General features: G+C 41.0%; 1 protein-coding gene across 1 annotated transcript in view; it reads right to left on the reverse strand.

The window, feature by feature from the left end:
* Positions 1-25,321, reverse strand: part of BRINP1 (BMP/retinoic acid inducible neural specific 1) — a 204,440-nt gene that overhangs the window by 69,143 nt on the left and 109,976 nt on the right. The window contains exons 3-5 of the mRNA XM_003925186.3: positions 12,291-12,481; positions 5,262-5,431; positions 2,319-2,424 (exon numbers count right to left, since the gene is read on the reverse strand). Of these exons, the coding sequence (XP_003925235.1) occupies positions 2,319-2,424; positions 5,262-5,431; positions 12,291-12,481 (467 nt within the window). The remainder of the gene's footprint in view (positions 1-2,318; positions 2,425-5,261; positions 5,432-12,290; positions 12,482-25,321) is intronic.

The following is a 25,321-nucleotide window of genomic DNA, read 5'->3' on the forward strand; positions in this document are numbered from 1 at the left end:
GAGAATATAGCCTTATACAACAGTTGTTGTTTTTAAAAAATATGAATTCAAAATTAGATATAAAAGCAAGTATGTATTTAGAAGGAGAAAAAGTGTTTGGAAGGTGTGGAATCCTTGAACCTTAAGCTGCATTGGTTTCAGGTAAATCAACATCTAAATGTCCCTAAGATCTCAATAATTTCCTTGGTAGGAATATCTCATTAATTCCTTCTATTTTTATTTCAATTATAACTCACAGATCTTTCCACCCTCAGTATGCACAACAGGGTGATCAAACACAGACTGGAGCTCCATTGCCTGGATTCAAATCCTGGCTCACACTTCACGAGGTCTCTATAGGTATCCCATAAACTAACACATTGAAAATCCTGGCACAAACAAGGAAAATCTGTCTTTCTTATCTACTTTTTTAACAGGCATTAGCAAATCTTTCTAACTACTCTTTTTTCTACTAAAGATGGTAGGGTTATGGTCCATGTATTTAAGATTCTAGTGTGTTGTGTTTTGTTATTTAATAGTAAATCACTTTCTTGGCCCGAATTTTCCTGAGGGATTTTCATTCACTGGTCTCAAGTGACTCTACCAAGTCCTCCATGCAGGTTAGAAAACAGAAGATTTAGCCTGATGCAGTGGTTCATGCCTGTAATCCCAGCACTTTGGCATGACTGCCGAGGCAGACTGATTACTTGAGGTCAGGAGTTCAAGACCAGCCTGGCCAACAAGATGGAATTCCACCTCTACTAAAAATACAAAAATTAGCCAGGTGTGGTGGTGTGCACCTGTAATCTTAGCTACTCAGGAAGCTGAGGCAGGAGAATCATTTGAACCTGGGAGGTGGAGGTTGCAGTGAGCCGAGACTCTGCCACTGCACTCCAGCCTGGGCAATACAGTGAGACTCTATTTCAAAATAAATAAACAAGAAAGAAAGAACAAAAAAGAAAACAGATGATGTTTTCTAACCATCTTATGTAACAGGAGCATGAATCAAAGAGTTGCCAAGGAACCCGAATATAAAACTCATATTAGGCTCTTCTTAGTTTTACCTGCCAATCTCAACCCAACTTTCTCCCACTGACATTCAGAATCACCTTTACCATGTACCTTTATAGAAGGTCACATTTTTAGTCTGCTCAAAGGTAAAGCATGCCTTTTTTTTTCTGACTATAAAGTTGATATATGATAATTGTAGAGAAGTTAGAAAAGAAACTAGATGCCTAAAATACACCATCTGTAACCTAGCGATCCAGAGGCAAGCTCTTCTAATACCTGGGCTTATTTCCTTGTTACATTATTTTTATTTATCTCTTTAAATGATTAAGATGATGCCATCCATTCAATCAGAAACCTTTCATTTAATAATTAACATTATATCAAATTATTTTCACGTTATTGGAAATTCTTTATAAACATCAGTACCAGCTTAATATTATGTTGTATTAACACAACATAATTCATTTAGTCTTCTCATGTAAAAATTAAAATCCTTACTTTTTTGATATAATACATTATGCTTTTTAAAAACAGTGCTCTGTGTACTTAAAGTCTTGTCTAACTTTTCCCTGCAATCTCCTCTCCTATTTATAATGTGAATTAATAAGAATAAAATTACTATTTTAAAGGATATATTTTCTTCAAAATAATAAATACATATGAATAACCTAACATAAACTTGGCATATACAGACACCAAAGAAATACAGATATTTATAAACATCAACAAATTAATCCCTATACTGGTTGCATTTTCACTAGTCATGTCTGAAAGTATCTTTCTCTCTATAGCCCAGCCAGCATTGAGAATGATTATTTGTAATCTCTGCAAAAGCACGTGTGTGTATGTATATATTTAAGACTATGAATGATTAGCAAACAAAGGAAAAAATATTAGAGAATCAAAAATTTCCATAAATGTCCTATTTTGTGGGGATTAAAATAATACCCATTGAAAATCAAAAACAATAATGTAGAAAATTCAGACAATGTGATATGAAACTTTAATAATATATTAGGTCTGAGGCATCTATAAATAATACCATTTAGACATTTTCATGAAAATGATCAGATACATACAGCTCATACTTACTATCTGAAAACTAATTAATAATCATAAATTTAATGTTCTACATATGTTAAAATTCTAAATGTACACGTATATACCATATCATAGTGGTCTAATTTCCATATTTGCAGTTTTCATTAGACTTTCTATGCTTCATCTTTATTCTCCCTTCACATCATCCCTCCTGATCCCCACCCCACCATATCACATCCATGCTGCTTCTCCCAACACTGACCCCACTTTTTCCACTGGCTTCCTACCTTGAAGGTGCAGTTTGCTCTCCGTGCTTTGCAGAAGGACGGAACTCACAGAGTCCAGATTGTCATAGCTGTTACAGCCCAGAGGCCCAGTGCGTGTCTCTGTGACCTGCAGCAGATATCAAATGAGACAGGTGTGAGATAGCAGTCCTTGTCTAGGATGTACCCCAAAGAGTCATACCCAAGCAGAGTAAAGCCAGCAGAAAAGGCCTCCTGGTTTGAGTCAATGTTTTGAGTCCTGAGCTCTGTGCCTGTGTCTGGGACCAAGCACAACTGTGACTGAGTAGACAGGCTAGCAGGGTGGCCAAGCACACAGACTGTGTGGCTGTTTCTACCAGTGGTCAGTGGTTCTCAATTCACATGGTGACTGGAACCCTGTGACCTAGGGAAGCCAATTAACTTCTCTGAGCATCTGCAAACCAAAGCTAGTAAATCTCTTCCAGAAAGGTTGTGAGACCAGGTACGATGGGTCTAAATGCCTGGCACATGGCATGTGTTCAATAATGGGTAACTTATTACCAAACGGCTCTATAAATTGTAATGAGTACATATACACTATTATTAGGCAAGAACAAGAAAATGATACCCATTTTCCTAAAGAAGTTTTAGCAAGAAGCATAATTGTGCTGCTGCCAGAGAAATTGACCCAATCCTGTGGCTGTGCATTTCCAGAATATTGTCTTAGAAAGAGTTAAGGTAGTGGATAAGAGAGGAGCAGTTATTCGAAAAGATAACCTTGAAATAAGAATGGCTTAGTATGAAAAGAAGCCTCTTCATTTATTTAGCCTTTGTTTCCCATTCTTTAGGGTTATTTTGAAGTTTTCATCCAACTACAGAAACACAGCATCCGTTGTAGGGAATAATGATTGGGGAGGCAGTCATAAGCACCTTCTCCGCCCTTTTCTAGCTGTGAAAACTTGAACCAGTAACTTTCTCTTTCTAAGCCTCAACTTCCCCATCTATAAAATGTCAGTAATGCTCTTAATACCAAAATAGGGTCAAGAGATTATATTTCTGTGATATTTAGTAAATTGCAAATAATTAGGTTTGGTTTTGTTTTATAAATAATTTACTTTTATATACAAAATAATAACGTATTTATTATTGAGTGAGAGTTAAACGTACCCATTTATTTTCCTAAAGATACCTATGGTGGGGAGAAGGGCGAATGGGCAAGAGTTCTCCACCCGGGTTAGCGGCTGGTCTTAATCAGACTCACTAGTGAGACAAGTTTTAGGCAGCTTGGTGTTGAGGTAGTGGCAATAAATGGCATGAAAAATCCAAGGGCCAAATTAAGTGCAGAAGACAGTGCCTACTGTAAGAAATGGTTTCTTGAGTGGCCTCTATGCAATTTCTCTGAGAAATTCCTCCTACATAGGCAGACCACACTTCCAGGATACACAAAAGAGGGTTATTTTCTGACAGGGCTTCAATATCTCAATTCCACATCCCATCCAGGGTGGAGAGAACCATTTGGTGATAATGAAAACCAGGCCTTTGCGGCACTCTGACTGCAATGGCTTCATAAAGATCCATGTCTCTGCTCCGAGTTCCCTAACAACATAATCCCCCAAATATAGGCAATTCTTCTCGGATAAACCGGCCCTTCGTTTGTCAGTCTGATTTATTTCTCTCCTTACTACCTCCCTCCTCAGTAACTCTCCCCTCCTACACCTTTCTCTCTCCTTAGTCAATTTCTGACTCATCTGCCAGCCTTGGCAGGGCACGACCCCGTGGCCTTATCCTCACCCTTTTCCCCTACAGATATCTTGGAAAGGCTTAATATAAAGCTAGGTCTGCATTTTATTTCGAAGAAATTAAAGACTGAGATGTAAAATGCAGGCATAATCTGGCAAAAGAACATTTGAGATGGAAACATCTGCACCTAAAACCCTCAGAAGAATAAACCTTTATGTGGAGAATGTCCTCCCACACTCTCTTTATGGAGGCTGTCTCTGAATCTGTTGCGTTTAAAATGAAATCTTGTTAAAATTCCTGTGCTCTGAGGCACTCAACTGAAAGTCCAGGGCTGCTTTTCTCAATGTGACCATTTAATTTTTAATTAGCTAGAACTGAATACACTTAAACAATGAGCTCCTCAGTAGCCACATTTTAGGTGTTCAATAACCCCATGTGACTAGGGGCTACTATCTCAGCTAGCACAGATACAGAGCCTTTCCTTCACCTTAGAAGGTTCTACCGGACAGCACTGGTGTAGACAGGCATAGATCAGCAAACAGCAGAATGCCTGTTTTGATAAAGTCATATTGGCACACAACCATGCCCATTTGTTTATATATCATCTATGGCTGCTTTTACACTACAACAGCAGAGTTGAGTAACAGCAACACAGGCCATGCAGTCCACGAACCCCCAAATAATTATTGTTTGGTCCTCTACAGAATACTTTTGCTGACACCTGGTCTAGAGAGCAGCGTTCTAGTCCCTGTTAAGTTATTCTCTAACTGTGTAACCCTAATAAAAAGGCTTTAAACTTTTAACCTGTTTTTCCATCTGTAAAATGGTGAGTGGAGAGGAAATAAAAAAACATAGATGTTTAAAATATCGCTGAGCTAGGCATCAGTAATCTCATTGTTGCTAGCTCTGAGACCTCAGGAAAATCATTCACCTCTTCATAGTCTGTGTTTCTTCTTCTAGAAAGGAGATTTGATAATCTCCACACAAGAGACTGAATGAGAGAACTGTTGATAATTCTGCCATGACTACAACCAGGATACTCTAGTAAATCAGTCCATATGGCTGCTGGAATGACAATGCACATTGATATTACAGGGCATGTGAGACTATCAGTCAGAGCAGCTGGCAGAGGGCACCATGAGCTACATGGCTGTGAACCTAGAAATTGTATCTGCCCATCCACTCTCAGAATGCCTGTATTGCTGTTGTATTGAGAGCCTGCCACCCAAATCCACCCTCGAGCTGTACCTTGATCGCTCCAGTTGATATCTGGATCTCATGAAGCCTCCTCATGGTACCATCACGGTCAACAAAGTAGGATGATGCGAGCTGGTGCAGAGCTTCCACGCTTTGAGTGGCATTCCCTGACTTCCTGTCGAGGCGACTTTTGTCCATGTACATGGTCAAAGCCTCCTCTCCTGGATGGGAAAGAAAAGCAGGTAAGAAGTTTGCCGAGCTTTCATGTGGGAGGACAGGCATGGGGACCTGGATGTTGAAAACAGCCTTAAATCTCCAACCAGTTTGGCCCACATTTCCTTCTGTCTCTAAAAATCAAGAGCACGATGAAAATAAACTGTCTAGAGGTGGCTGTAAACACCAGGCTCCATTAGGACAAGGATCATTAAAAAGCCCCTGGCAACAAAGTCCAACCCCTAATAATTGACTTCATGCTTCTCACCAGCATCCTCTTACAACCAAAGCTTCTTGCCCTCTTCCAAGAAAGTTCAGCCTCTTCTATGCAATGGTAAATGTGGCATAGATACTCTCTTATTCTCTTTTCCTCCTCCTCTGGCTCCTCATTGTCGTTCAGTTCCTCCTTTCCTTCTTCTCTCCCATCTCCCCTTTTTTTCATTTCTTTCTCCTTTACTTTTCTCTTTACCCTTCCCCTCCCCTGGTCTTTTCTTAATAGATAAATGAATGGATGGATAAAAAGATATTTGGATGGATGCAAATGGATGAATGATAGACATGTTAAAATAAATGTAGAGGTAAATTTTTAAAAATCATACACTTTCTTCTATGAATTTTTTCTTAGATAGGCACACGTAGATTAAAACACTGTTAAACTTGATGACTTATAATTTGGATAAAAAACTGTTTATCCAGAACTCCAGATAGAAAGCTCCAGGAAGCTACCTCTACTCTCTATCAACTTCATGAACAAGGGCATGTTTTTCTTTCTTTTTATTCATTCTGAGATGCTTTATTTGGTAAATAGTTGAAAACCTAAAACCACATTATCATAAACTAGTGCAAATTTTTTTTTTAAGTTCCGGGGTACATGTGCAGAGTGTGCAGTTTTCTTACATAGGTAAACAAACGTGTGCCATGGTGGTTTACTGCACCTATCAACCCATCACCTAAGTATTAAGCCAAGCATGCATTAGCTATTTTCCTAATGCTCTCCCTCCCTCACCCCACCCCGCAACAGCCCCAGTGTGTTTTTGCCCTCCCTGTGTTCTCATTGTCCAGCTCTAAGTGAGAACATGTGGTGTTTGGTTCTCTGTTCCTGCCTTAGTTTGCTGAGGATAATGGATTCTAGTTCCATATATGTACCTGCAAAGGATATGATCTCATTCCTTTTTATGGCTGCATAGTATTCCATGGTGGATATGTACCATATTTTCTTTATCCAGTCTATGAATGATAGGCATTTGAGTTGATTCCAGGTGTTTGTTAGAGTGAATAGTGCTGCAATGAACATATGCATGCATGGGTCTTTGTAATAGAAGGATTTATATTCCTTTTGGTATATACCCAGTAATTGGATTGCTGGTACAAATAGTATTTCTGGTTCTAGATCTTTGAGGAATCACCACACTTTATTCCACAATGGTTGAACTAATTTACTTTCCCACCAACAGTGTAAAAGTGTTTGTTCAATTGATTGATCCTTTTTTTTCTCAGTGGATTTCTCCTTTTTGTCTTTTTCAATGTAGTTGCCAGAAGATTTAAAAGGGGCCCATGTGGCTCACACTTGGGGCCATACCATATATCTATTGGTGAATGCTGGTCTAGAGATAGAGAGTCATAGGACATTATTTCAATATACCAAGTGAATAGCCAAGGTAGAGGAGTACACAGAATGCAACACAGACCAGAGAAAGGGTAGGCAGCTGCATCATGCAGATCAGGCGTCCCCAAACTACGTCCCACGGGCCGCATGCGGTCCCCTGAGGCCATTTATCTGGCGCCCCTGCCGCACTTCAGGAAGGGGCCCCTCTTTCATTGGTGGTCAGTGAGAGGAGCACAGTATGTGGCGGCCCTCCAACAGTCTGAGGGACAGTGAGCTGGCCCCCTGTGTAAAAAGTTTGGGGACGCCTACTGTAGAAAATGTGGACCACAAGGCCTGGTCCATACATCAGGATATAGCATCAGTTTTAAGCCAAATCTATTCAGCTTGCTGTACAGATTGCCCACCACCCCCACACCCAGCAACCTGAATAGACTTGGCTTAAAATCGATGCTATATCCAATTAGACTTTGAGTTCCAGGGGCCATGGGAAATGCTGCAGAGGAACAAGGACTCCATCCAATTTATCTTTCTAATGTTCCAATGCTTATCTTAGGGTCTCATGAAGAAGAGATGTTCAGTTATCAGATATAATATGGGCTCTCTCGCTATATCTTTTGCTGCTCTCTGGGTTTGCTCTACCCTGTACAAATGTGCCCCATTTTCCCTCATTGTTAGGACTTCCATTTTTCTGTTTTACTACTGGCTAACTTATATACATCCCTCAGGTATCACCTGAGACATCACTTCTGAGATGCCTTCCCTCAGTACTTCACTTGCACACATGGAAGTGAAGTACTCCATCCAATTCATCTTTCTAATGTTCCAAAGCTTATCCTAGGGTCTCATGATGAATAGATGTTCAGTTATCAGTTGATGAATAAATGGATAGATAGATGAATGGATGGTGTATAGATGAACAGACAGCTGGGTGGAAAGGTAAAAGTTAAACAAGTGAATATGCTAAGACTTTGAGCCATGAAGCAAAGGAAATAGATGTTCCAAGTATCAGCTCAGGCTCTCTTAGGCACCAGTGAAAAAGAAGGTGAAGCAAGCCCAGTTCCCTCTGGACTGAGAACTGGCAGTAGCAAACCTTAGATCAAGAAGGGTTAATGGGCTTCTTGCTGCATTATTAAGGCTTAATTTCTTGTTTATTAAGAGAATGTTCTGTTTAGAGTTGCTTTCCCCCTTGGGCATTCCTGCAAATTGCCTCTTCACCCCACATAGGCCTTTCCTGAGTATTTCTGTTCTCCAGGAGACTTGGCCTCACTCTCTGCAGCACCTTGTCTCGGAGGTGAAGAAAATGGGACTCTCAAAGGGAATGAGGAAGAGTAGGAGCTGATCCTGTTATCTTTTGAGTCAATAGGATATTTTGTTCCCAGATAGAGGATGAAGTGTCTGGATTTTAGACCTTTGGGACATAACTCTCCCTTTCCTTCAGAGCCCCTGTGATTTTATTCTCAGCCTTCCTCTTAGTCAAGGGGACCTCTCTCAAAATGCTGGGAGGAAAATAATGAATACACACGTAAACAGAAAAGATGAGCCTATAAAAAGACATCCATGCAACACACACATTCATATGAATGTGCCATCTCACATTCACACACACATATATCCATGTTGCAACCGTATACATGTGAGCAATGCATACACATGTGTGCAATGCGCATGAATACATGCTCATGTATAAATTAACTCACATCTAAGCAGGAATAGGCTTGGTGCATATCGTCTATACATGTAGGCATTCGTGCACATCTGTTTACACAGATGTACTTCCATGCATGCATAGGCATACACGCAAGTTTAATTACATGTGTTACCCAGTCTCCAAGGTGGTTCCATCAGCCCAAGATATGGTCATTAAGGGGACTAAGAAAAATGTCTACCCATTTTCTTGTGTGTCCTTCCAGATGCACAGTTTTTCCCTTTGCCACCTTTCATAAGAGTATTCACATGTTGTGTTTTATGAGTTTAATAGATTTCACCAAAAATCTGAAGATCCCATGGAAATTGCTCATTTGTTGGCCCTCCTATCAGTTCTACTTCTCCATTCTCATAGCCTTTTCTTCCTCTCCATTCTCATCAAAGAGCCAAACAAACACATGTGTTTGTCTCATAGGTGACAGGTCAAGAAGCATCTTTTAGTATTTGATTATGCTCTTGTGAACTTACCTGACATGTCAAAGAGTTAATAAAGCTCAATCAATACAGTGGTCTTAGAAAAAAAAATAGTAAATAAAATTGTTTGTACCTCCTTATTTATAGATAAAGAAATTGATATTCAGACAGAAAAGTGAATTTCTCAGCATCTCCCACTCATCTAGTAAGTAGCAGAATTGGGCCTTAATCTGGCTCTGCAAGTTTTTTAGCTCCATTAAGTAATAACAATAATAGTAAGAACAAGAACAGTAACATAGCAACAATTTATTAAGTGTCAGACAGTGTGCTAAGCACTTTCAATTGATCCTTTTATTTAATTTTTTCAATATGTATAAAGGACTATTATTGTAACTACTTACAAAAGAGGAAATGGAGATTTAAAGGATTGAATTACTTGCCAAGGTGACTGTGATGGTTAATAATGTCAACTTGATTGGATTGAAGGATGCAAAGTATAGTTCCTGGGTGTGTCTGTGAGGATGTTGTCAAAGGAGATTAACATTTGAGTTAGTGGGCTGGGAAAGGCAGGCTCACCCTCAATCTGGGTGGGCACCCTCTAATCAGCTGCCAGTGTGGCTAGAGTAAAAGCAGACAGAATGTGAAAAGACTAGACTGGCTTAGCCTGCCAGCCTACATCTTTTCACCATGCTAGATGCTTCCTGTCCTTGAGTTCTTCAGCTTTGGGACTTGGACTGGCTTTCTTGCTCCTCAGCTTGCAGATAGCCTATTGTGGGACCTTGTGATCATGTGAGTCAATACTCCTTAATAAAATCCCTTTTATATGTACATCTACCCTATTAGTTCTGTCCTTCTGGATAACCCTGACTAATAGTGACCCTAAGCTAGTGAACAGCAGGAGCCAAGACTGGAAGCCAGGGGATCAAACTCCAGAGCCTGCCCTTTCATTCCCTGCAATCTTCCTCCTCCCTTCTCTCACTTTGCACAGGAGGCTCTTAAAAAATATGTTTTCCATAAGTGAATGAGTGAAGTGATGATGCAAGAATAGCTTCACATCATTTCTGGCACACAGTGTTCCATCAACAGTAAATCTCTTCGCCTTCCCTCTCTCTACTCCTCCACACTGAGGGCTGAGGGAACATTTAGGGCCTGCTGTCCAACGCAAGATCTCAATCCAAAGCTTTGCATATTTTAAAATGTTGTGTTGTAAAAACAGGAGAGGAACAAGACCCTGTGAATAATTCACCACCTCGCCTTAGAGAAATTAAAAATATATTTCATTGAGGAAGAAATATCTTAGTTACTTGGGGTTTCCAGGAACACAGACGAGAGCAGAGCTTTTAATGGAAGAATTGAATTGGTCTCAATGCTTTATTTTCCCCCAAGTGAAATGGGAGGTGAGAGATGTCCAAAGAAAAGGGATCAGGTAATGCTATACTTAACGTAGAAATGAATTCATTTTCACTTTACAATAGAATAAAATTTACACTAATGATTTAATATTCAAAGTCCTACTTAACTTAATATCGAACTGGCAACAGACAACAAAGACATGCTGGTTGGCTGGCTGTTGGAATGGGTATTGGGTTGGTGGGCAAGTGAGTTGTTTAAAGAGATGACTGACATTGGATCAAAAACAGAATGTGAGCTTTGTGAATGGAAAACATTCAGTTAATAGCTTAGCTTTATCACTTAGTAGCAAAAGTTCTCCTGGGTCTCAGCTTCTTTATTTATAAAATGGAGGTATTGTGGCCTCAGGTGCAGTTTTGAGGGATAAAGATAATGTACAAATGTCTGCTATATGGCAAATAACTGGGTGTGTCTTGTTGGTGAGGGTATTGCCAAAGGAGATTAACATTTGAGTCAGTGGACTGGGAAAGGCAGGCCCACCCTTCATCAGGGTGGGCACCATCTAATCAGCTGCCATTGTGGCTAGAATAAAAGCAGACAGAACGTGAAAAGACTGGACCAGCTTAGCCTCCCAGTCTGCATATTTTCCCAGTGCTGGATGCTTCCTGTCCTTGCACACTGGGCTCCAAGTTCTTTAGCCATGGAACTCAGACTGGCTTAGTGGATAATATCATTCTAAGAATGAACAAATTTACCTAACCAGTCTCCCCACCACATTCCCCACATTATCACTTTATGAATTGGGTCTTCCTCAAATTGTGCACGGTATGCTGAGCCTAGAAAGCTCTGCCACCTCCCTTTACTTAATCAGCTTCTGCTGAGCAAAACTGTCACTTCCTCCAGGAAGTCTACTGGACAGTCCAGTCAGTAGTGCTCAACACTTCTCTCAAGGAGAAGATCCCCTGTTATAATTATACCTCCGTCTACCGTGCCTGTATCAATACGCCAATATCACTTAGCGGGACATGGGCCATACCTAAATGCAGCCGGCAGCTTTGTGAGTAAGTTGCACAGTGATCTATCACTAAAGGGGCTTTCTCAAAGTTCAGTGAACCCAGTCACTGTGGCAAAACTGGTGCCTAAGGAATTGTTCATAATATGAATGACCCTTTCAGACAAGATCCACATGCATCTGAAGACACTAGTCTGTACCATTTTCCATTCATTGTCTTTGCATTTATTTCCTCCCCCTTACCCTTGCTCACTCAAATGCTGACTGGCCCTGATGGGGAGGGATGGGTAAGGCTGAGCAGGGTGGAACAATTAGTCTGCTTTCCTATAAAACCTACTCTAAGCCCATAGGAGATACAAATGATAGCCTGTTTGTAAAATGATAACCTCAAGTTATCGGTCTCTGAAGTAGACTTAAATAAACATAGCAGATTCCCTAAACAATACGTGAAATTTAATTATTTTCCCAGATTAGACCAAAGGAACTGAGACAATGATCAGATTAGGCATTTCTAACAAATGGAGCCAATTCCAAGGGTTGGCCATATTTTCAGAAAATTTAGTAAACTCTCAAATTAGATTGTCCCACAGAACTGAATCATCTCCTCCTAGGATATGATCACAACAGCCAAGACTATGTGGTTTATCTGGGTGTGTATGCTTTTGTTTGATGTCTAATGGCAGAAAGGCCAAGAAGGCTTTGCTGTCAAGACATCCCACTCTCCCTTCCATCCCAGACCCAAAGTCATGACAAGGCTCTGGCCCAGTGGCCACTGACCTACCTCCCAATGTGGCTGAGATGAGCAGGTGGGTGCCGTACTTTTTGATGATGGTATCGATGAACTGCTGAGTGGTGGGTCTCCTGCCAAGCAGGCGGATGCTCCTTTGAAACTCCGGCATGAGGGGCACTGGATGGCGGATAAGATCTCTCCTCTCGATGGCTGTGTTCCTCACCTTCCAACGGGCAAACTCCCTGGGCAGGAGAAATGGGCAACACTCCTCAACTTACCACCACCGCCATCAAGCCAAAGTCCACCCAATCATTCATTCAGGTATCTCTCCTGGATATTAAAATAGTAGGCTAAGCAGGGTGGAACAATTTTAATATGTATCCAGTGATGCCTTGATCTGGAGTTTCCAGTCATCTTCAACCAACAAATATTTATTGAGTACTATTCTGGTCACAGGAATATTGAACCAGATAGACAACATCCTTGCCCTCAAGTTGCTTACAGAGCACCAGGGAGACAAATATCAGGTGTTACTTTTATTAGCAGATAGGTAGAGAAATGAGGAAAAAGAAAAGATAATAAATATAATAATCTGATGATATGGATAATGACAATATGCTGATAAAAATTTTCATGGTATTTTGTAGTCCCCAAGAAAACTATGTCTAAGCTCTCATATAATAATCATGCTAGCCCTGTTCCAGGGGATTATTATCCATTTCTGATACCTATCACAAGACCAAGTCCTCCATTGTCCTCTAGTTGCTTGTCCATCTCCCTCACTAGACTGTAAATGACACCACAAGAATTGACTCTTCTTAGGCACTCCCTAATCCAGCCCTGTAAATAGCTCAGTGCCTGTTACATGCCAGGATTCATGATAATGCCAGATGGAGAAATGAATAAGCAAATGGAAATCAAGACGGAGGGAGGGACGGACAGACGGAGGGAGGGAGGGAGGGACGAATGGAGAGAGGGAGGGAAGGAGGGATGGATGGAGGGAGGGAGGGATGGAGGGAGGGAGTAAGGGAGGGAAGGAAGGAAAGAAGGAAGAAAGGAAGGAAGGAAGGAAGGAAAAGAGAAGGAAAGAAGGAAGGAAGAAGGAAGGAGAGATGGAGGGGAAGGAGGAAGGAAGGAAGGATGGATGGATGGATGGACGAATGGACAGACAGATGGACAGACGGATGGATGGACAGACGGACAGAAGGAAGGAAGGAAGGAAGAAAAGAAGGAAGGAAGGAAACAAACATGGAAGGATGTATAACAGTAGACAGGACCTAAGGCACAAAGCAACCTGAGGCCTGTTCTAAGATAATCCAAAAATCAAATACTGAGCCCAGAGCTCACTTTAATCCAAAATGTTAACATGTATTCATTGAGCACCTAGTATTTGAAAGCACTTAAGCTATGTTCCAAAGACCATGTGGGAGAATTTCCATGTTTGCCTTCTGTAATAACAAAGTTATCTCAAGAGCAAACAGCATCAAATTTGGAAGCCCAAGTCTCACTCTGCCTCTTACAAATTATGTGTTATGATCTTGTCACCTCTCTAGACCTGCATTTCTTCATCTATAAAATTCAATTAATGGCATCTATTTGCTACTGCTGATGCAGGAATTACATGAAACATAGAGTGCAAAGTACCTTTGGAAACTGCAAGGTGATAACTTAACGTGAAACATTGTTTTATAACTTTATTTTCTCACAAGTTCCCAGACATGTACACATAAATCATTAAAAGATCACGTACAGTGAACTTGGAGCATGAAAACCGAGTACAGGTGAAAACTTAAAGGGACTCAGTTAAGGTTGCTTTTGCTCAGTAACGCTCACAGTTCCTACCGAAGATTGAGCTCCCCCAGAATGACCAGCTCTCCGACCTGCCTGAGTTACATGCTTTCGGTCCTTGAGGAAAACAGACTAGACAAGAGGGCTGTAAGGTCAGCGGAGATAAACGATGGGAACCAGAGTTTAATGAAAAGGTCTCTCTCTCCTGCCACAAGATGGGAGAGATGAATGAGGAAAGGGACACAGGGCAAGAAGAAACAGAACGGCGGGGGGACATCCGGCCAGAATGTGCCCCGGTAATTTAGCAGTGGTGTCTGATCCCTGAGTCACAGAAAACTGAGTCCAAAAAGAGCTTTCACATTAGAATACGTTTCCAGGATTCAGAGCTCATGGTCTGTGCCTGCTGAATAAATCTCTGTCCATAATTCATGACATAGTTGAAATTTGAAGTCGACTGAATACCTTGTACGTTATTGTAGGTACTTAAGGTAATCAACTGCACTCAATGAACCCTGCAAGACACCTACTAAGGGCAACATATGATGTCCACAGAAGGGGGATGCACATGTCACAGTCCCTATCCTTAAGAAGCTCACAGTCTGGAAGACTTTTCAGTTTATTATAAATCAAGGACTAGAGGAGGTCAGGTTTGAACTATAGATTTTAAGTGTGCAGGCAATTTAGGTCAATGAAGTGTGGTTAAAAACAAAAATGGCCGGAATGGTAGTGCACACCTATAGTCCCAGCTGCTCAGGTGGCCAAGGCAGGAGGATCACTTGATCTCAGGAGTTTGAAACCAGCCTGAGCAACATAGCAAGACCTTGTCTCTAAAAGTAAAAGAGACACAAACACAACAACAACAAAACATAACCACGGGGAAGAAAAGTCAGGAGCAGTGAGCAGAGATACAGAATATGTTATGGGAAGGGGCAGAATTAAATAGGAGGAGTATAAGAAAGAGGGTGTCAGAGGCAACAAGATGGAACAAGTGGCTGACGGGATGTGGAGAGGAGGGAAGGAACTTGACAGCCAGCGGAGACAAGTGCTACAGGTGTGACAGGCAGCTTGCAGCTTGAGTCCGAATGACCTCAGGCCCAGGGACTTGTTTCTAATTAATAGAATATGAAAGTGATGGAGTGTCACTTTCATGATTCAGTTACAAGATTTTTCGATGTCTATTTTGTGTGCTGTCTCTCTCCGTCTCTGGTTCTCTAAGTCTCTCTGTGTCTCTCTCTGTCTTCTTTTCTGTCGCACTCACTGGCTCTCTGTTCCCTTTCTCTTTCTCACATTGCTCTCCTGCTCTATCCATCACTGCATCCGTCTTTCCCCTCTCCATTGCCGCCATGCTGTGAGATGCTCTATAGAGACACACACACGGGAAGGAGCCGAGGGAATCCTTTGGCCAACAGCTTCCGAGGAAATGAGGCCTCACGAGGAACTGACTCCTGGCAGTAACCATGGGCATAAACAAGGAAACAGACCCTTCCCAAACCAGCCTTGAGATGACTGCAGCCTGATAAGAAACCCAGAGACAGGGTGTCCAGATTCCTGACTCACAGAAACTGTGAGATAATATTGTTTTAAGTCACTACGTTGTGAGGTAATTTGCTAACCAGCAATTGATCAATACATAGTAATGAGAAATGTCAAATATCTTTGAGGAAAAGAGTATTTCCTCTTCAGCTGATCCAAGAAATTTATAAAATTATATATACATATAATTATGAGGTTATATATATGCATATAAATATACTCATATATCAGTATACAGAAATATATATATATATATAAATATACATATGTGTGTGTATGTGTGTATATATATCAGTTTTATTCATGACTTACTGTCTTGGGTTGCTTTTTTTCATGTGAACACGTCTGCATTCCTTAAAATTAATATTTATTTACACACAGAGAGGTTAAGTAACTTGTTAAAGATCACGTAGCTAACGAGTGGTAGAACTGAGTGTAGAAAACTGGCAACCTGACTCTTAAATCACCCTTTTAATGTAATATTGAGAGGTAGACTATAAGCATAGTAGAACCAGTACCAATACAGAAGAATAATGCCACCGCCACCACCAAATTACAAGGCATGATTCGATTCCTTTTTCTGAAACAGCCATCACAGTCTGTGATGTTCACCAGCAATGGACCAGGACCTGCCATCTGTGTTGCTTCCTGGAAAAGAAACTCAGGAAAAATCCAATGTCAGGTACCCAGTTCATCCCTCAGTGGGTGGACGTAAGGCTTATGGGAGGGATGCATGTGACCTGCTGAGCACAGAGTCAGGCACTGGGGAGAGCTTAGAAACTGGGGATGTTACCCTAAAGCACCAACCACCTGCTTAGCACCACAGATAGAGTTTCTCATGCCAAGGAATTGGTCCACTGGGGGAAGGGGGAAAAATGGTTGTTTAGGGAAGGTATTAAACTATAATGTACAATACGGAGGGTCCTCCAAAAACTTAAAATAGGACTACCATATGATTCAGCAATTCTACTACTAGACATATACCCAAAAGAAAGGAAATGTATATTAAAGAGATTATCACAGCACTATTCACAACAGGCAAAACGTGGAATCAACCTAAGTGCCTATCAATGGATGACTGGATAAAGAAAATGAGGTATACATACACAATGGAATATTAGTCAGCCATAAGAGAGAATGAAATCCTGTCCTTTGCAGCAGCATGGACAGAATTGGAGGCCATTATGTTAAGTGAAATAGTCCAAGCACAGAAAGACAAATATCACATATGCCACTCATTTGTGGGAAACAAAAAATGGATCTCATGAAGATAGAGAGTGAAATGATGGTTACCAGAGAGTGGGAAGGATAGGGAGGAACAAAGGAAAAAACAAAACAATATAAATGTATTTATTGCCACAGAACTGAACACTTAAAAATGGTAAAGAACAATGAGCTCCATGTAAAAAAAAAAATGGAGGTGAATAGGAGGAGATAGGACAGTTAGAAAGAAAGGGATGAGTGTGTCTGTGTGCACGTATAATATATAAATGATAAGAGCTAAAGGCAGAGAGGTTGTCAGGGACCACAGGATGAATGACTATGTGTCAAACTATGTTACTACATTTCAGTCTATAAACCCTGCTCTCACTGGCCAACAATCCAGGCTAAAAGCATTTTGAGGATGGGTTTATGTGGCTCTGTAACCATTACAGCCACATTGGAGCAAAGACTGTAACAATCACAGGATTCTGTGATTTTTATACTCTTTACCAAAATACACTTAAGAAAAATGACTCAATAGCACCTAGGTCTATTCAGAGCTAGATTTAAGCAACACTGGAGATGAAAAGGTTAATTACATATTCAAAATCTGAATATCTACCATTTTTCCAGCTCTAAAGATACCACAGTAAACAAAACTAATGAAAGTCTTGCTTTCAAGGGGCATACATGCTGGTGACAGTGGACAGATAACGAAGAAACAAATAGGTAAGGTGTCAGGGGAGATAAGTGTTACAAAGACAAATAAATCATGGGAAGGAGGCTGGGATGTCCAGAAGTTGGTGAGGCTGTCACTTGTTATAGGTCTTCAGAAAAGGCCTTTCTGATTTGATGACATTTGAGGAGACGCCTGAGGGAAATGAGAGCAAGATCATGAGGCCACCTGGTGAAATAACGTTCTAGGAAAAAGTAACAGCAAATGCAAAGGTCCTGGGGTGGAAATGTGTTTGCCACATTTGGGGAACATCAAAGGGCAGGCCTAGATGAGTCAAGGGGTGACAGGGGAAGAAAAATAAGATTGAAAGATGGAGTAGGGTGAACCTAGACCTCAAAAGGCTTTGTCAGCCTTAGTAAAACTTCTAAAAATATTCTAAGTAACATGAAAAGCCAAAAGAAGGTTTCGAGTCTACCCAATCCAATTTATGTTCTAAAGGAAGGGTAGGCAAACATTTTCTATAAAGGTCCAGGTAGTAAATATTTTAGGCTTTTCAGCCACAAGGTATTTGCTGCAAACACTCAACTGTGTCCTTGTAGAGTGAAATAGTCATAGACAATACAGCTGAGTGTGGATGTGCTCCAATAAAACTTTATTTACAAAAGCAAGTGCCAGGCTATCTTTGGCCCATGGGTAATATGTCCTAAAAGCTTCACTCTCACTCCATTCATAGAAGTCATCAAATCCAACTCATACAATCCACTGATGGCAAAATCGAACGTCAAAAAGATTAAGTTATTTGATCAAGATCCCACAGCAAATGATCGGGAAGGATCCAATCAGAGCCTAGGGCACATGACTTCAAGTGCAGTGTCCTTTCCACTGCAACATGCCACCTTAAAAAAACAAAGTAAAAGAAAATACATAAAAGAAAGCAAGCCTTGCTTGCCATGTTATCTAACTGCTTTGTGGCCCAGGAACAATTTCATGTCAGTTCTCAGGGAATTGAACATAACATAAAATATATCTTTCCTTCTGAGTGCACAGAACAAGCAAATTCCCCTTGGAGGAGAAGGCAGAACTCACAATGGCACAGGATCTGCAGAATATGCTTATGCCCAATTAAGCATCCCAGCAGGGTGGGCAAACCAATTAGCCAGAGATTAAAAAAGGATCCTGGATGGAAGTCATGGGGTGTCTGCAGCAAGGCCCGTCACATTAGGGGAGCTGGAGGTGGGAGGGCAGATGATGACAGGGCCTGGGAACGGATAAAGACTGCAGCCAGGGTTGCTAGATTTAAGATGAGGCTGGAGAGAAAACTATAAGTCCAAATGCTTCTTTTAGAGCAAAACGTTGCCTGTATAGGAATCCTCCTTCATCCTCTTTGTTAGTCCCCTGCTTTCCTACATGTATGCACACAGATACACATACATATGCCCAGTGACACACTACACAGAAGGAGACATAATCACGAGACAGAAAGGAGGAGGCCGAGTGTGGTGGCTCCCACCTGTACTCCCAGCACTTTGGGAAGCTGAGGCGGGTGGATTGCCTGAGCTCAAGAGTTCAAGAGCAGTCTGGGCAACACGGCAAAACCCCGTCTCTACTACAAATACAAAAAAAAAATTAGCTGGCTTTGGTGGCATACACCTATAGTCCCAGCTACTTGGGAGGCTGAGGTAGGAGAATTGCTTGAGCCTGGGAGGCAGAGGCTGCAGTGAGCTGGGATCACGCCACTGCACTCCAGCCTGGGCAACAGAGCAAGACTTTGGCAATAAATAAAATAAAATAAAAAAAATAAAATAAAAACAAGACAGGAAGGAGAACTAGCTCTGTGTTCTTGGGAAAGTGTATCCATTCCTGAATATCTGTGTCTTCACCTGTGAAATAAATTGGTGGAATTGGATCATCTTTAATCCCTGTATCCTCCATCCTAGGCTCTAGGGGTAAAAATGAGTTATGATTCGACCACCTATTGGTTAATATTTTGTAAAATGTAAATAGTAGTACCTTACAAGGATAGGCTTAGGATTATTCATACACTATTCATACAATAAAGCAACTCCATGAAACTGTCAATCAAATATTAAAGTTATTATCAATATTATCCTTGTTGTTATGATGAGCAGCTACACTGGAAAGTTGGGTGATCATGGACAGATTGGTGGGGGATAAGGGAAAGGACACAATCATGTTCTTTTAAAATTACCAGTAGATAAACTTTAGGGAAAGGTGGGATCTGATTCTTGTGAAGTATACTGAAAGTAGCAAGGGTGAATTTAAGAAATAGACCAATAGTTTATAAACTCCATCCAAGTCTATTTTTTCACATATGTGATGAGGACTAAAAGCATCTCCTCAGATTGTGCTGGGAGAGTTAAATGAAATAATAGACAACTTCTTTACAGTTGGCAACAGGGTATGAACAAACATTAGCTGCTGTGGCATTAGCATTATTTTTTTACGACTGTTTGTACAGGACACATTTATGATGTTTCTATTGCTTAAAAGGTCCGATTTTAGTTTCTTCATCTGTAAAATGGGGGCGGGAAGTGACAATTTCTGCCTCTTTGAGTTGTAAGGGGAATGCTTCCAGCAGTTTTGTGTCTTTAGGGAGCACTGGATAAATGTGTTTCCTCTATTGTTTTTAATCGAGCTCCCTCCTAATGACCTCTGAATAAGTGAAGGGTTCTTTTACTCTTTGCAGGCATGTTTCATGACTTCTTTGTTTACATGAATCTGATCTCAGATGTAGCTGGCGGTTGCTTTAAAAAACATACATATCTTACAGGCTTTAAAATATACATAAAATAAGAAAAAAGGGAGAATAGAAAATAAAGTTTGGGTTAAAATAAAAAATGAAATTTGGAAAGTTAATTCTATGAAGTCCTGAACACTTGATGTAAGTGAACTGTAAGTGTTTCTGAGCTTCCTTATAGCTAAAGGAAAAAGGGTAATGATAGCCAAAAGCCATACAGTCAGAAAGACAGCAGAGTAGTTGTTCAAAGTTGTTTGAGAAATAGATTCCCTGGATGCTACAGTAAGACACAAACATTGCCCATGGTTTCCCATAAAGAGATCAATATAGTTGACTCTGGTGGGTGATGTTCTCAACAATATTCCTGTGAGTTTTATGGGCTCAAGGTAGCCTACTGCATACAATAAAGCACTATTCATATACTATTCATACAATAAAGCAACTCCATGAAAGACAAACATATTACAAAATATAGAGCTTTCTGACTGTCTGGCTTAATCCAAGAATACATTTTGGAATACTGTAATGAAACTGTACTCCGAATAAGTGTTTGTTGAAAGCATGATTGATCACAGTGATGGGATGTTTGCATTTGTTTATTACTGGGTGGCTTATCCCACTGGTCGCGTTAACTAATCATTTGGAAATGGATAAAGAGAAGCTTCTGAGTATCGAGGTGATAGACAAGAACTCTGGGACAGCTTCTGTTACTGTTAGCAGCAAATTATCCCCAGAGAGGAACAGGGGGAATCACAGAGGAGAAGAGTGAGGTGAAATCATTGAGCTGAGAGAGGAAAGAGGGCATTTCTCTTGCCTGCTGCTCCCAGCCGCTCCCCACACAATCCTCAGCCAGCCTAGGGAAAGGTGAACCCAAGGGCATATGTGAGGCAGAAATGATGCATCTTAACGAGAGGGTGTCAGCTCCAAATCCCCTGCCTGCCTTCATGCCCCAGAACACAACTGGCAAGGCAGCCGAGAAACATCCGCATCCATGTGGATCTCGCAGAGCATTTTGGCCCCAGAGGGGTGAAGTGAGGAAAAGTAGAAAAAGGAGGAGGAGGAGAAAAGAACTATCTCTGAATATGTAATTATGAATAGTATTATTTTAATTACAAGTCAAGATATCAACTTAACTTCAGAGAATAAAGTAATCCTTGCTTACAATGTGTACAGAGGTTTGTTTTCCAAAGGTGTTCACTTAAGTAATGAGGTCTTTAATGTCAGCCCCATAGCAGTTCTGAAGGCTCTTATGGGGCTAAAGTCCGAGCAATGGGGGTAAATAATCTAAGGGGAGAGCGCTGTAAGGCCACTGTGTTTCTCATTGCATAGACACTTGAGAGGGAAAAATAGAAACACAACAAGCACACTCGGAATGGCACAACTTTTACATAAATGGACATTTCCAGAAAAGCAAGTGGGATTCTTCCTGAAGCACCATGATTGAGTGCAGGGGGTCACAATGGTGGTTATGAGAATTAATCACAGGAGAGAAGCTTAGAATGCACTTGTTTTATTTTACTTCCGAGGGCCCAGTGTTTCTTGAGACATACTCCATGCACTGGAACTGCTCACTGCCTTGTCACACCGATCCAAAACATCAGGACCGTGCCCGGCTGAAAGGGACTTTCTAAGGCCACAGCACCACTGGTGGTAAGTGGGACTAGGAGATAAGTTCCTCATCTTAGATTCCGTGTTCTCAACGCGGATCCACTGTCTTATTCCATTTTCTTGACTTTCTGGAGTTTGTAGTGCACGTGGCCCTTTACAAATCTGTCACCACATACATTACTCTCCCGATAACCTGGAAGATAGAGAGCATCACCATCCCCATCACAAGTGGAGAGAACCGAGGCCCAGGGCAGTAAAGGCTGCTTGGAAAATCTGTACCAGAGCCGGGACAGAAACTCAGATTCTGTGGTTCTCAATCTGGCTGCTTCTTTGTTTCTTCCTATTCTCTACTCCCCTATCCCTTCTGGTGTTCCCATGTGACTAGGGGAAGTCACTGACTCTCCCAACCCACCTTGCCAGTAGTCCCTGCAATGCCCTATAGAAAAGCAAAATAGAGACTATCAAGGAAAGCAAATGCTCATTCCACTGAGCACCTGGAAAAAGGGTACCAAACAGGTCCTTTCGCAAAGACATTCTGGCACTGTGGGATGAGCACAGACTGTATGGTCAGACTGGTCTGGCTCTGAATCCTACCATAAACCCACTCATTAACCGAGTGAACATTTGCAAATCCCTCAGCATCTCTGAGCTTCTTTGTCAGTGCAATAGAAATATTAGTATTTACCTTGCAGCATTGCTGGAAGGATTAAACATAATGAATGCAATTAATCTGGCAGTAGTAGCTACTCAATAAATGTTAGCTATGTATCTTTCGGCAAGGCGTTCTAAAAGGAGAGTTTGTTTTGTAACACATAACTTTTAATGGATATTTTAAATGATCTTAATATGCCTATGGGCTCCAGAGATTACACAAACTGCATATAAATAAAATATTTAAAATTCTGTTGACTCAATTTGTCTCTTTGTTTATTTCCAAAGCATCTATTGTGAAAGCATGACTCATAACTAAATATAGATTAATAAAACTTTGGAATGGCAATTATTTTCCAATTATCATAAATCCTATTAAACATTGCAATTATGTGAATTTTTTTCTTTCAGATCACAAAATTTGAAAGCTCCAAGGAACCACAGAGTGTCTTTGTCATTGCCTTAAATTTTAGATGGAAACACAGGGACTCTGAGAGAGGAAATAATTCTCTCATAGACACACAGCTGTCAGCACGAGAGCTGGTTTTAAATCCAGGTCTTCCACACCAGGTCTCTGCTTAATTCCCTCTGCCACAGTGCATTGTTTAAGAAGAAAAATGAACGATTTTTTTCCCGGCAAGTAATACTGCATTTAATTGCCAATTTCCTTCTTGTTAAGATATTTTAGGATTAGTGAGCATGCTGCCATCTCTGAGCCACCCCCAATACACATTATCAGCAAGACCAGGTGTCCCCAAACTATGGCCTGTGGGCTGCATGCAGCCCCCTGAGGCCATTTATCTGGCCCCCGCCGCGCTTCAGGAAGGGGTACCTCTTTCACTGGTGGTCAGTGAGAGGAGCACTGTATGTGGCGGCGCTGCAAAGCGTGGCATCGCTCACGTACAGTACTACTTCCGGTGATGCAGTACACATGTGTCACGGCTCTGGAAGCGCGTCATATGATGCACATCTGGTCTGTGGCTGCGGCACCCCACATCACCGGAAGCAGTGCGAAATAACAGCAGAAGTAGGAAGAAAGGAAAAGCACTATAACCATTACTACACAGTACAATGTCCCCCATACTCCCCCAAATGTACAACAACATAATGGCCCCTGTAACCTCCCTTTGCCCAAAAGTCTCCCCCCACATTACTACACACCATGTTTCCCCTATTATAAGACCCTGTCTTATATTAATTTTACCCCAAAAGACGGGGGCTGTCTTATTTTTAGGAGGTGTCTTATAATAGGGGAAACATGCAGCAGTGGGCTTCCCACAGAAGAGGCCCACCGCTGCTGCAGATGTCCAGGACGCTGTATACACAGTGTCACAGGCTGATCACTGCCATCCCTGTATACAGCACTGGAGGCGGTGCTGGGCCTGTGACACTGTATACCGCTGTCTGAGATAGTGGAGGCAGCAGCACTGGCTGTGAAGGGTGTCACACCTTGCATAGTCTGGCCCTCCAACGGTCTGAGGGACAGTGAACTGGCCACCTGCGTAAAAAGTTTGGGGACCCCTGAGCTAGATCTTTTGTCATTTTCCTGTAAAGAAATATTCCCTGTCCCTGTTTTAAACTGGTTAACAAATATATTTTTCTTCTGCTAATTCATTCAGTTATATTAATTGAATCTCTGGCTCTATATCAAGAACCAGGGATCTAAAACCATACTTAAGCAAAATGCACTAAAATCATTAAAGATTAACTCACAAGGCATCAAACTACGGGCCAAAGATGAAACATGTCCCACTGTCTGTTTAGCAAACAAATTTTTATTGAAAAACTATCACAATCATCTATTTATATGCTGTATATTCTGTGGCTTCTCTTGTAGTACAGTGGCAGAGTTGAGTAGCTGCAACATAGACCAGAAGTCCCACAAAGTCTCAAATATTTACTATCTGACACTTCTTTTTTTCTTTTTTTTTTTGAGACAGAGTCTTGCTCTGTTGCCAGGCACCAGGCTGGAGTGCAGTGGCGCGATCTCAGCTCACTGCAACCTCCGCCTCCCAGGTTCAAGCAATTCTCCTGCCTCAGCCTCCCGAGTAGCTGGGACAAAAGATGTGTGCCACCACGCCCAGCTAATTTTTGTAATTTTTAGTAGAGATGGGGTTTCGCCATGGTCTCGATCTCTTGACCTTGTGATCCGCCTGCCTCAGCCTCCCAAAGTGCTGGGAGTACAGGCGTGAGCCACCATGCCCAACCTATCTGACTCTTTATAGAAAGTTTGCTGATCCTGTTTTAACTCACTGACCTGGACATCAAATGAAATATTTTACGGAAATAATCAAGGATGATCAAAGATTTATATATTATACTACCACTGACAGAGATAGATAGATCAGTAATTTGTTTGTTTGTTTTGCTTTGACAGAAGTATTCTCTTGCTCCCAACATGTTTGAAAACTACTGGGCTGAAGCAAATTAGAAAACAGAGATGTTTTCCCACGTAGCCTTCTTGGAGAACTTTTAAACCTGAATAACACACTCATTATTTAAATATACATCAGAAGAAACTGATAAAAACTGCCCAGATCACATCTGAGATAAGAAAATAAACATTTTAAGTGGAGTTTATGATTTTATGATTAAACAATGTAATTGATTTAGTACAATCAGTGATAAGAGAAAAATGATAGGCATAGGGAGGGGTGTGTAAAATATTCTTAGAGATATTTTATTTGATTACCAAAGCACCATAAGAAGAAGGAAGACATCACCAATTTTCTTAGTTGGTAGGATCTGATGAGTTGTGAATGTCACAGAAACATGGCTCTGGGAGGTAAAATTGGAATGACTAGGAATAATTGACAGCAATTATTAAATAATAATTTAATTTATTCTAAAATTCTCACAATTACA

Source organism: Saimiri boliviensis, chromosome 2 (assembly GCF_048565385.1).
Source record: "Saimiri boliviensis isolate mSaiBol1 chromosome 2, mSaiBol1.pri, whole genome shotgun sequence".
Classification (NCBI taxonomy): domain Eukaryota; kingdom Metazoa; phylum Chordata; class Mammalia; order Primates; family Cebidae; genus Saimiri; species Saimiri boliviensis.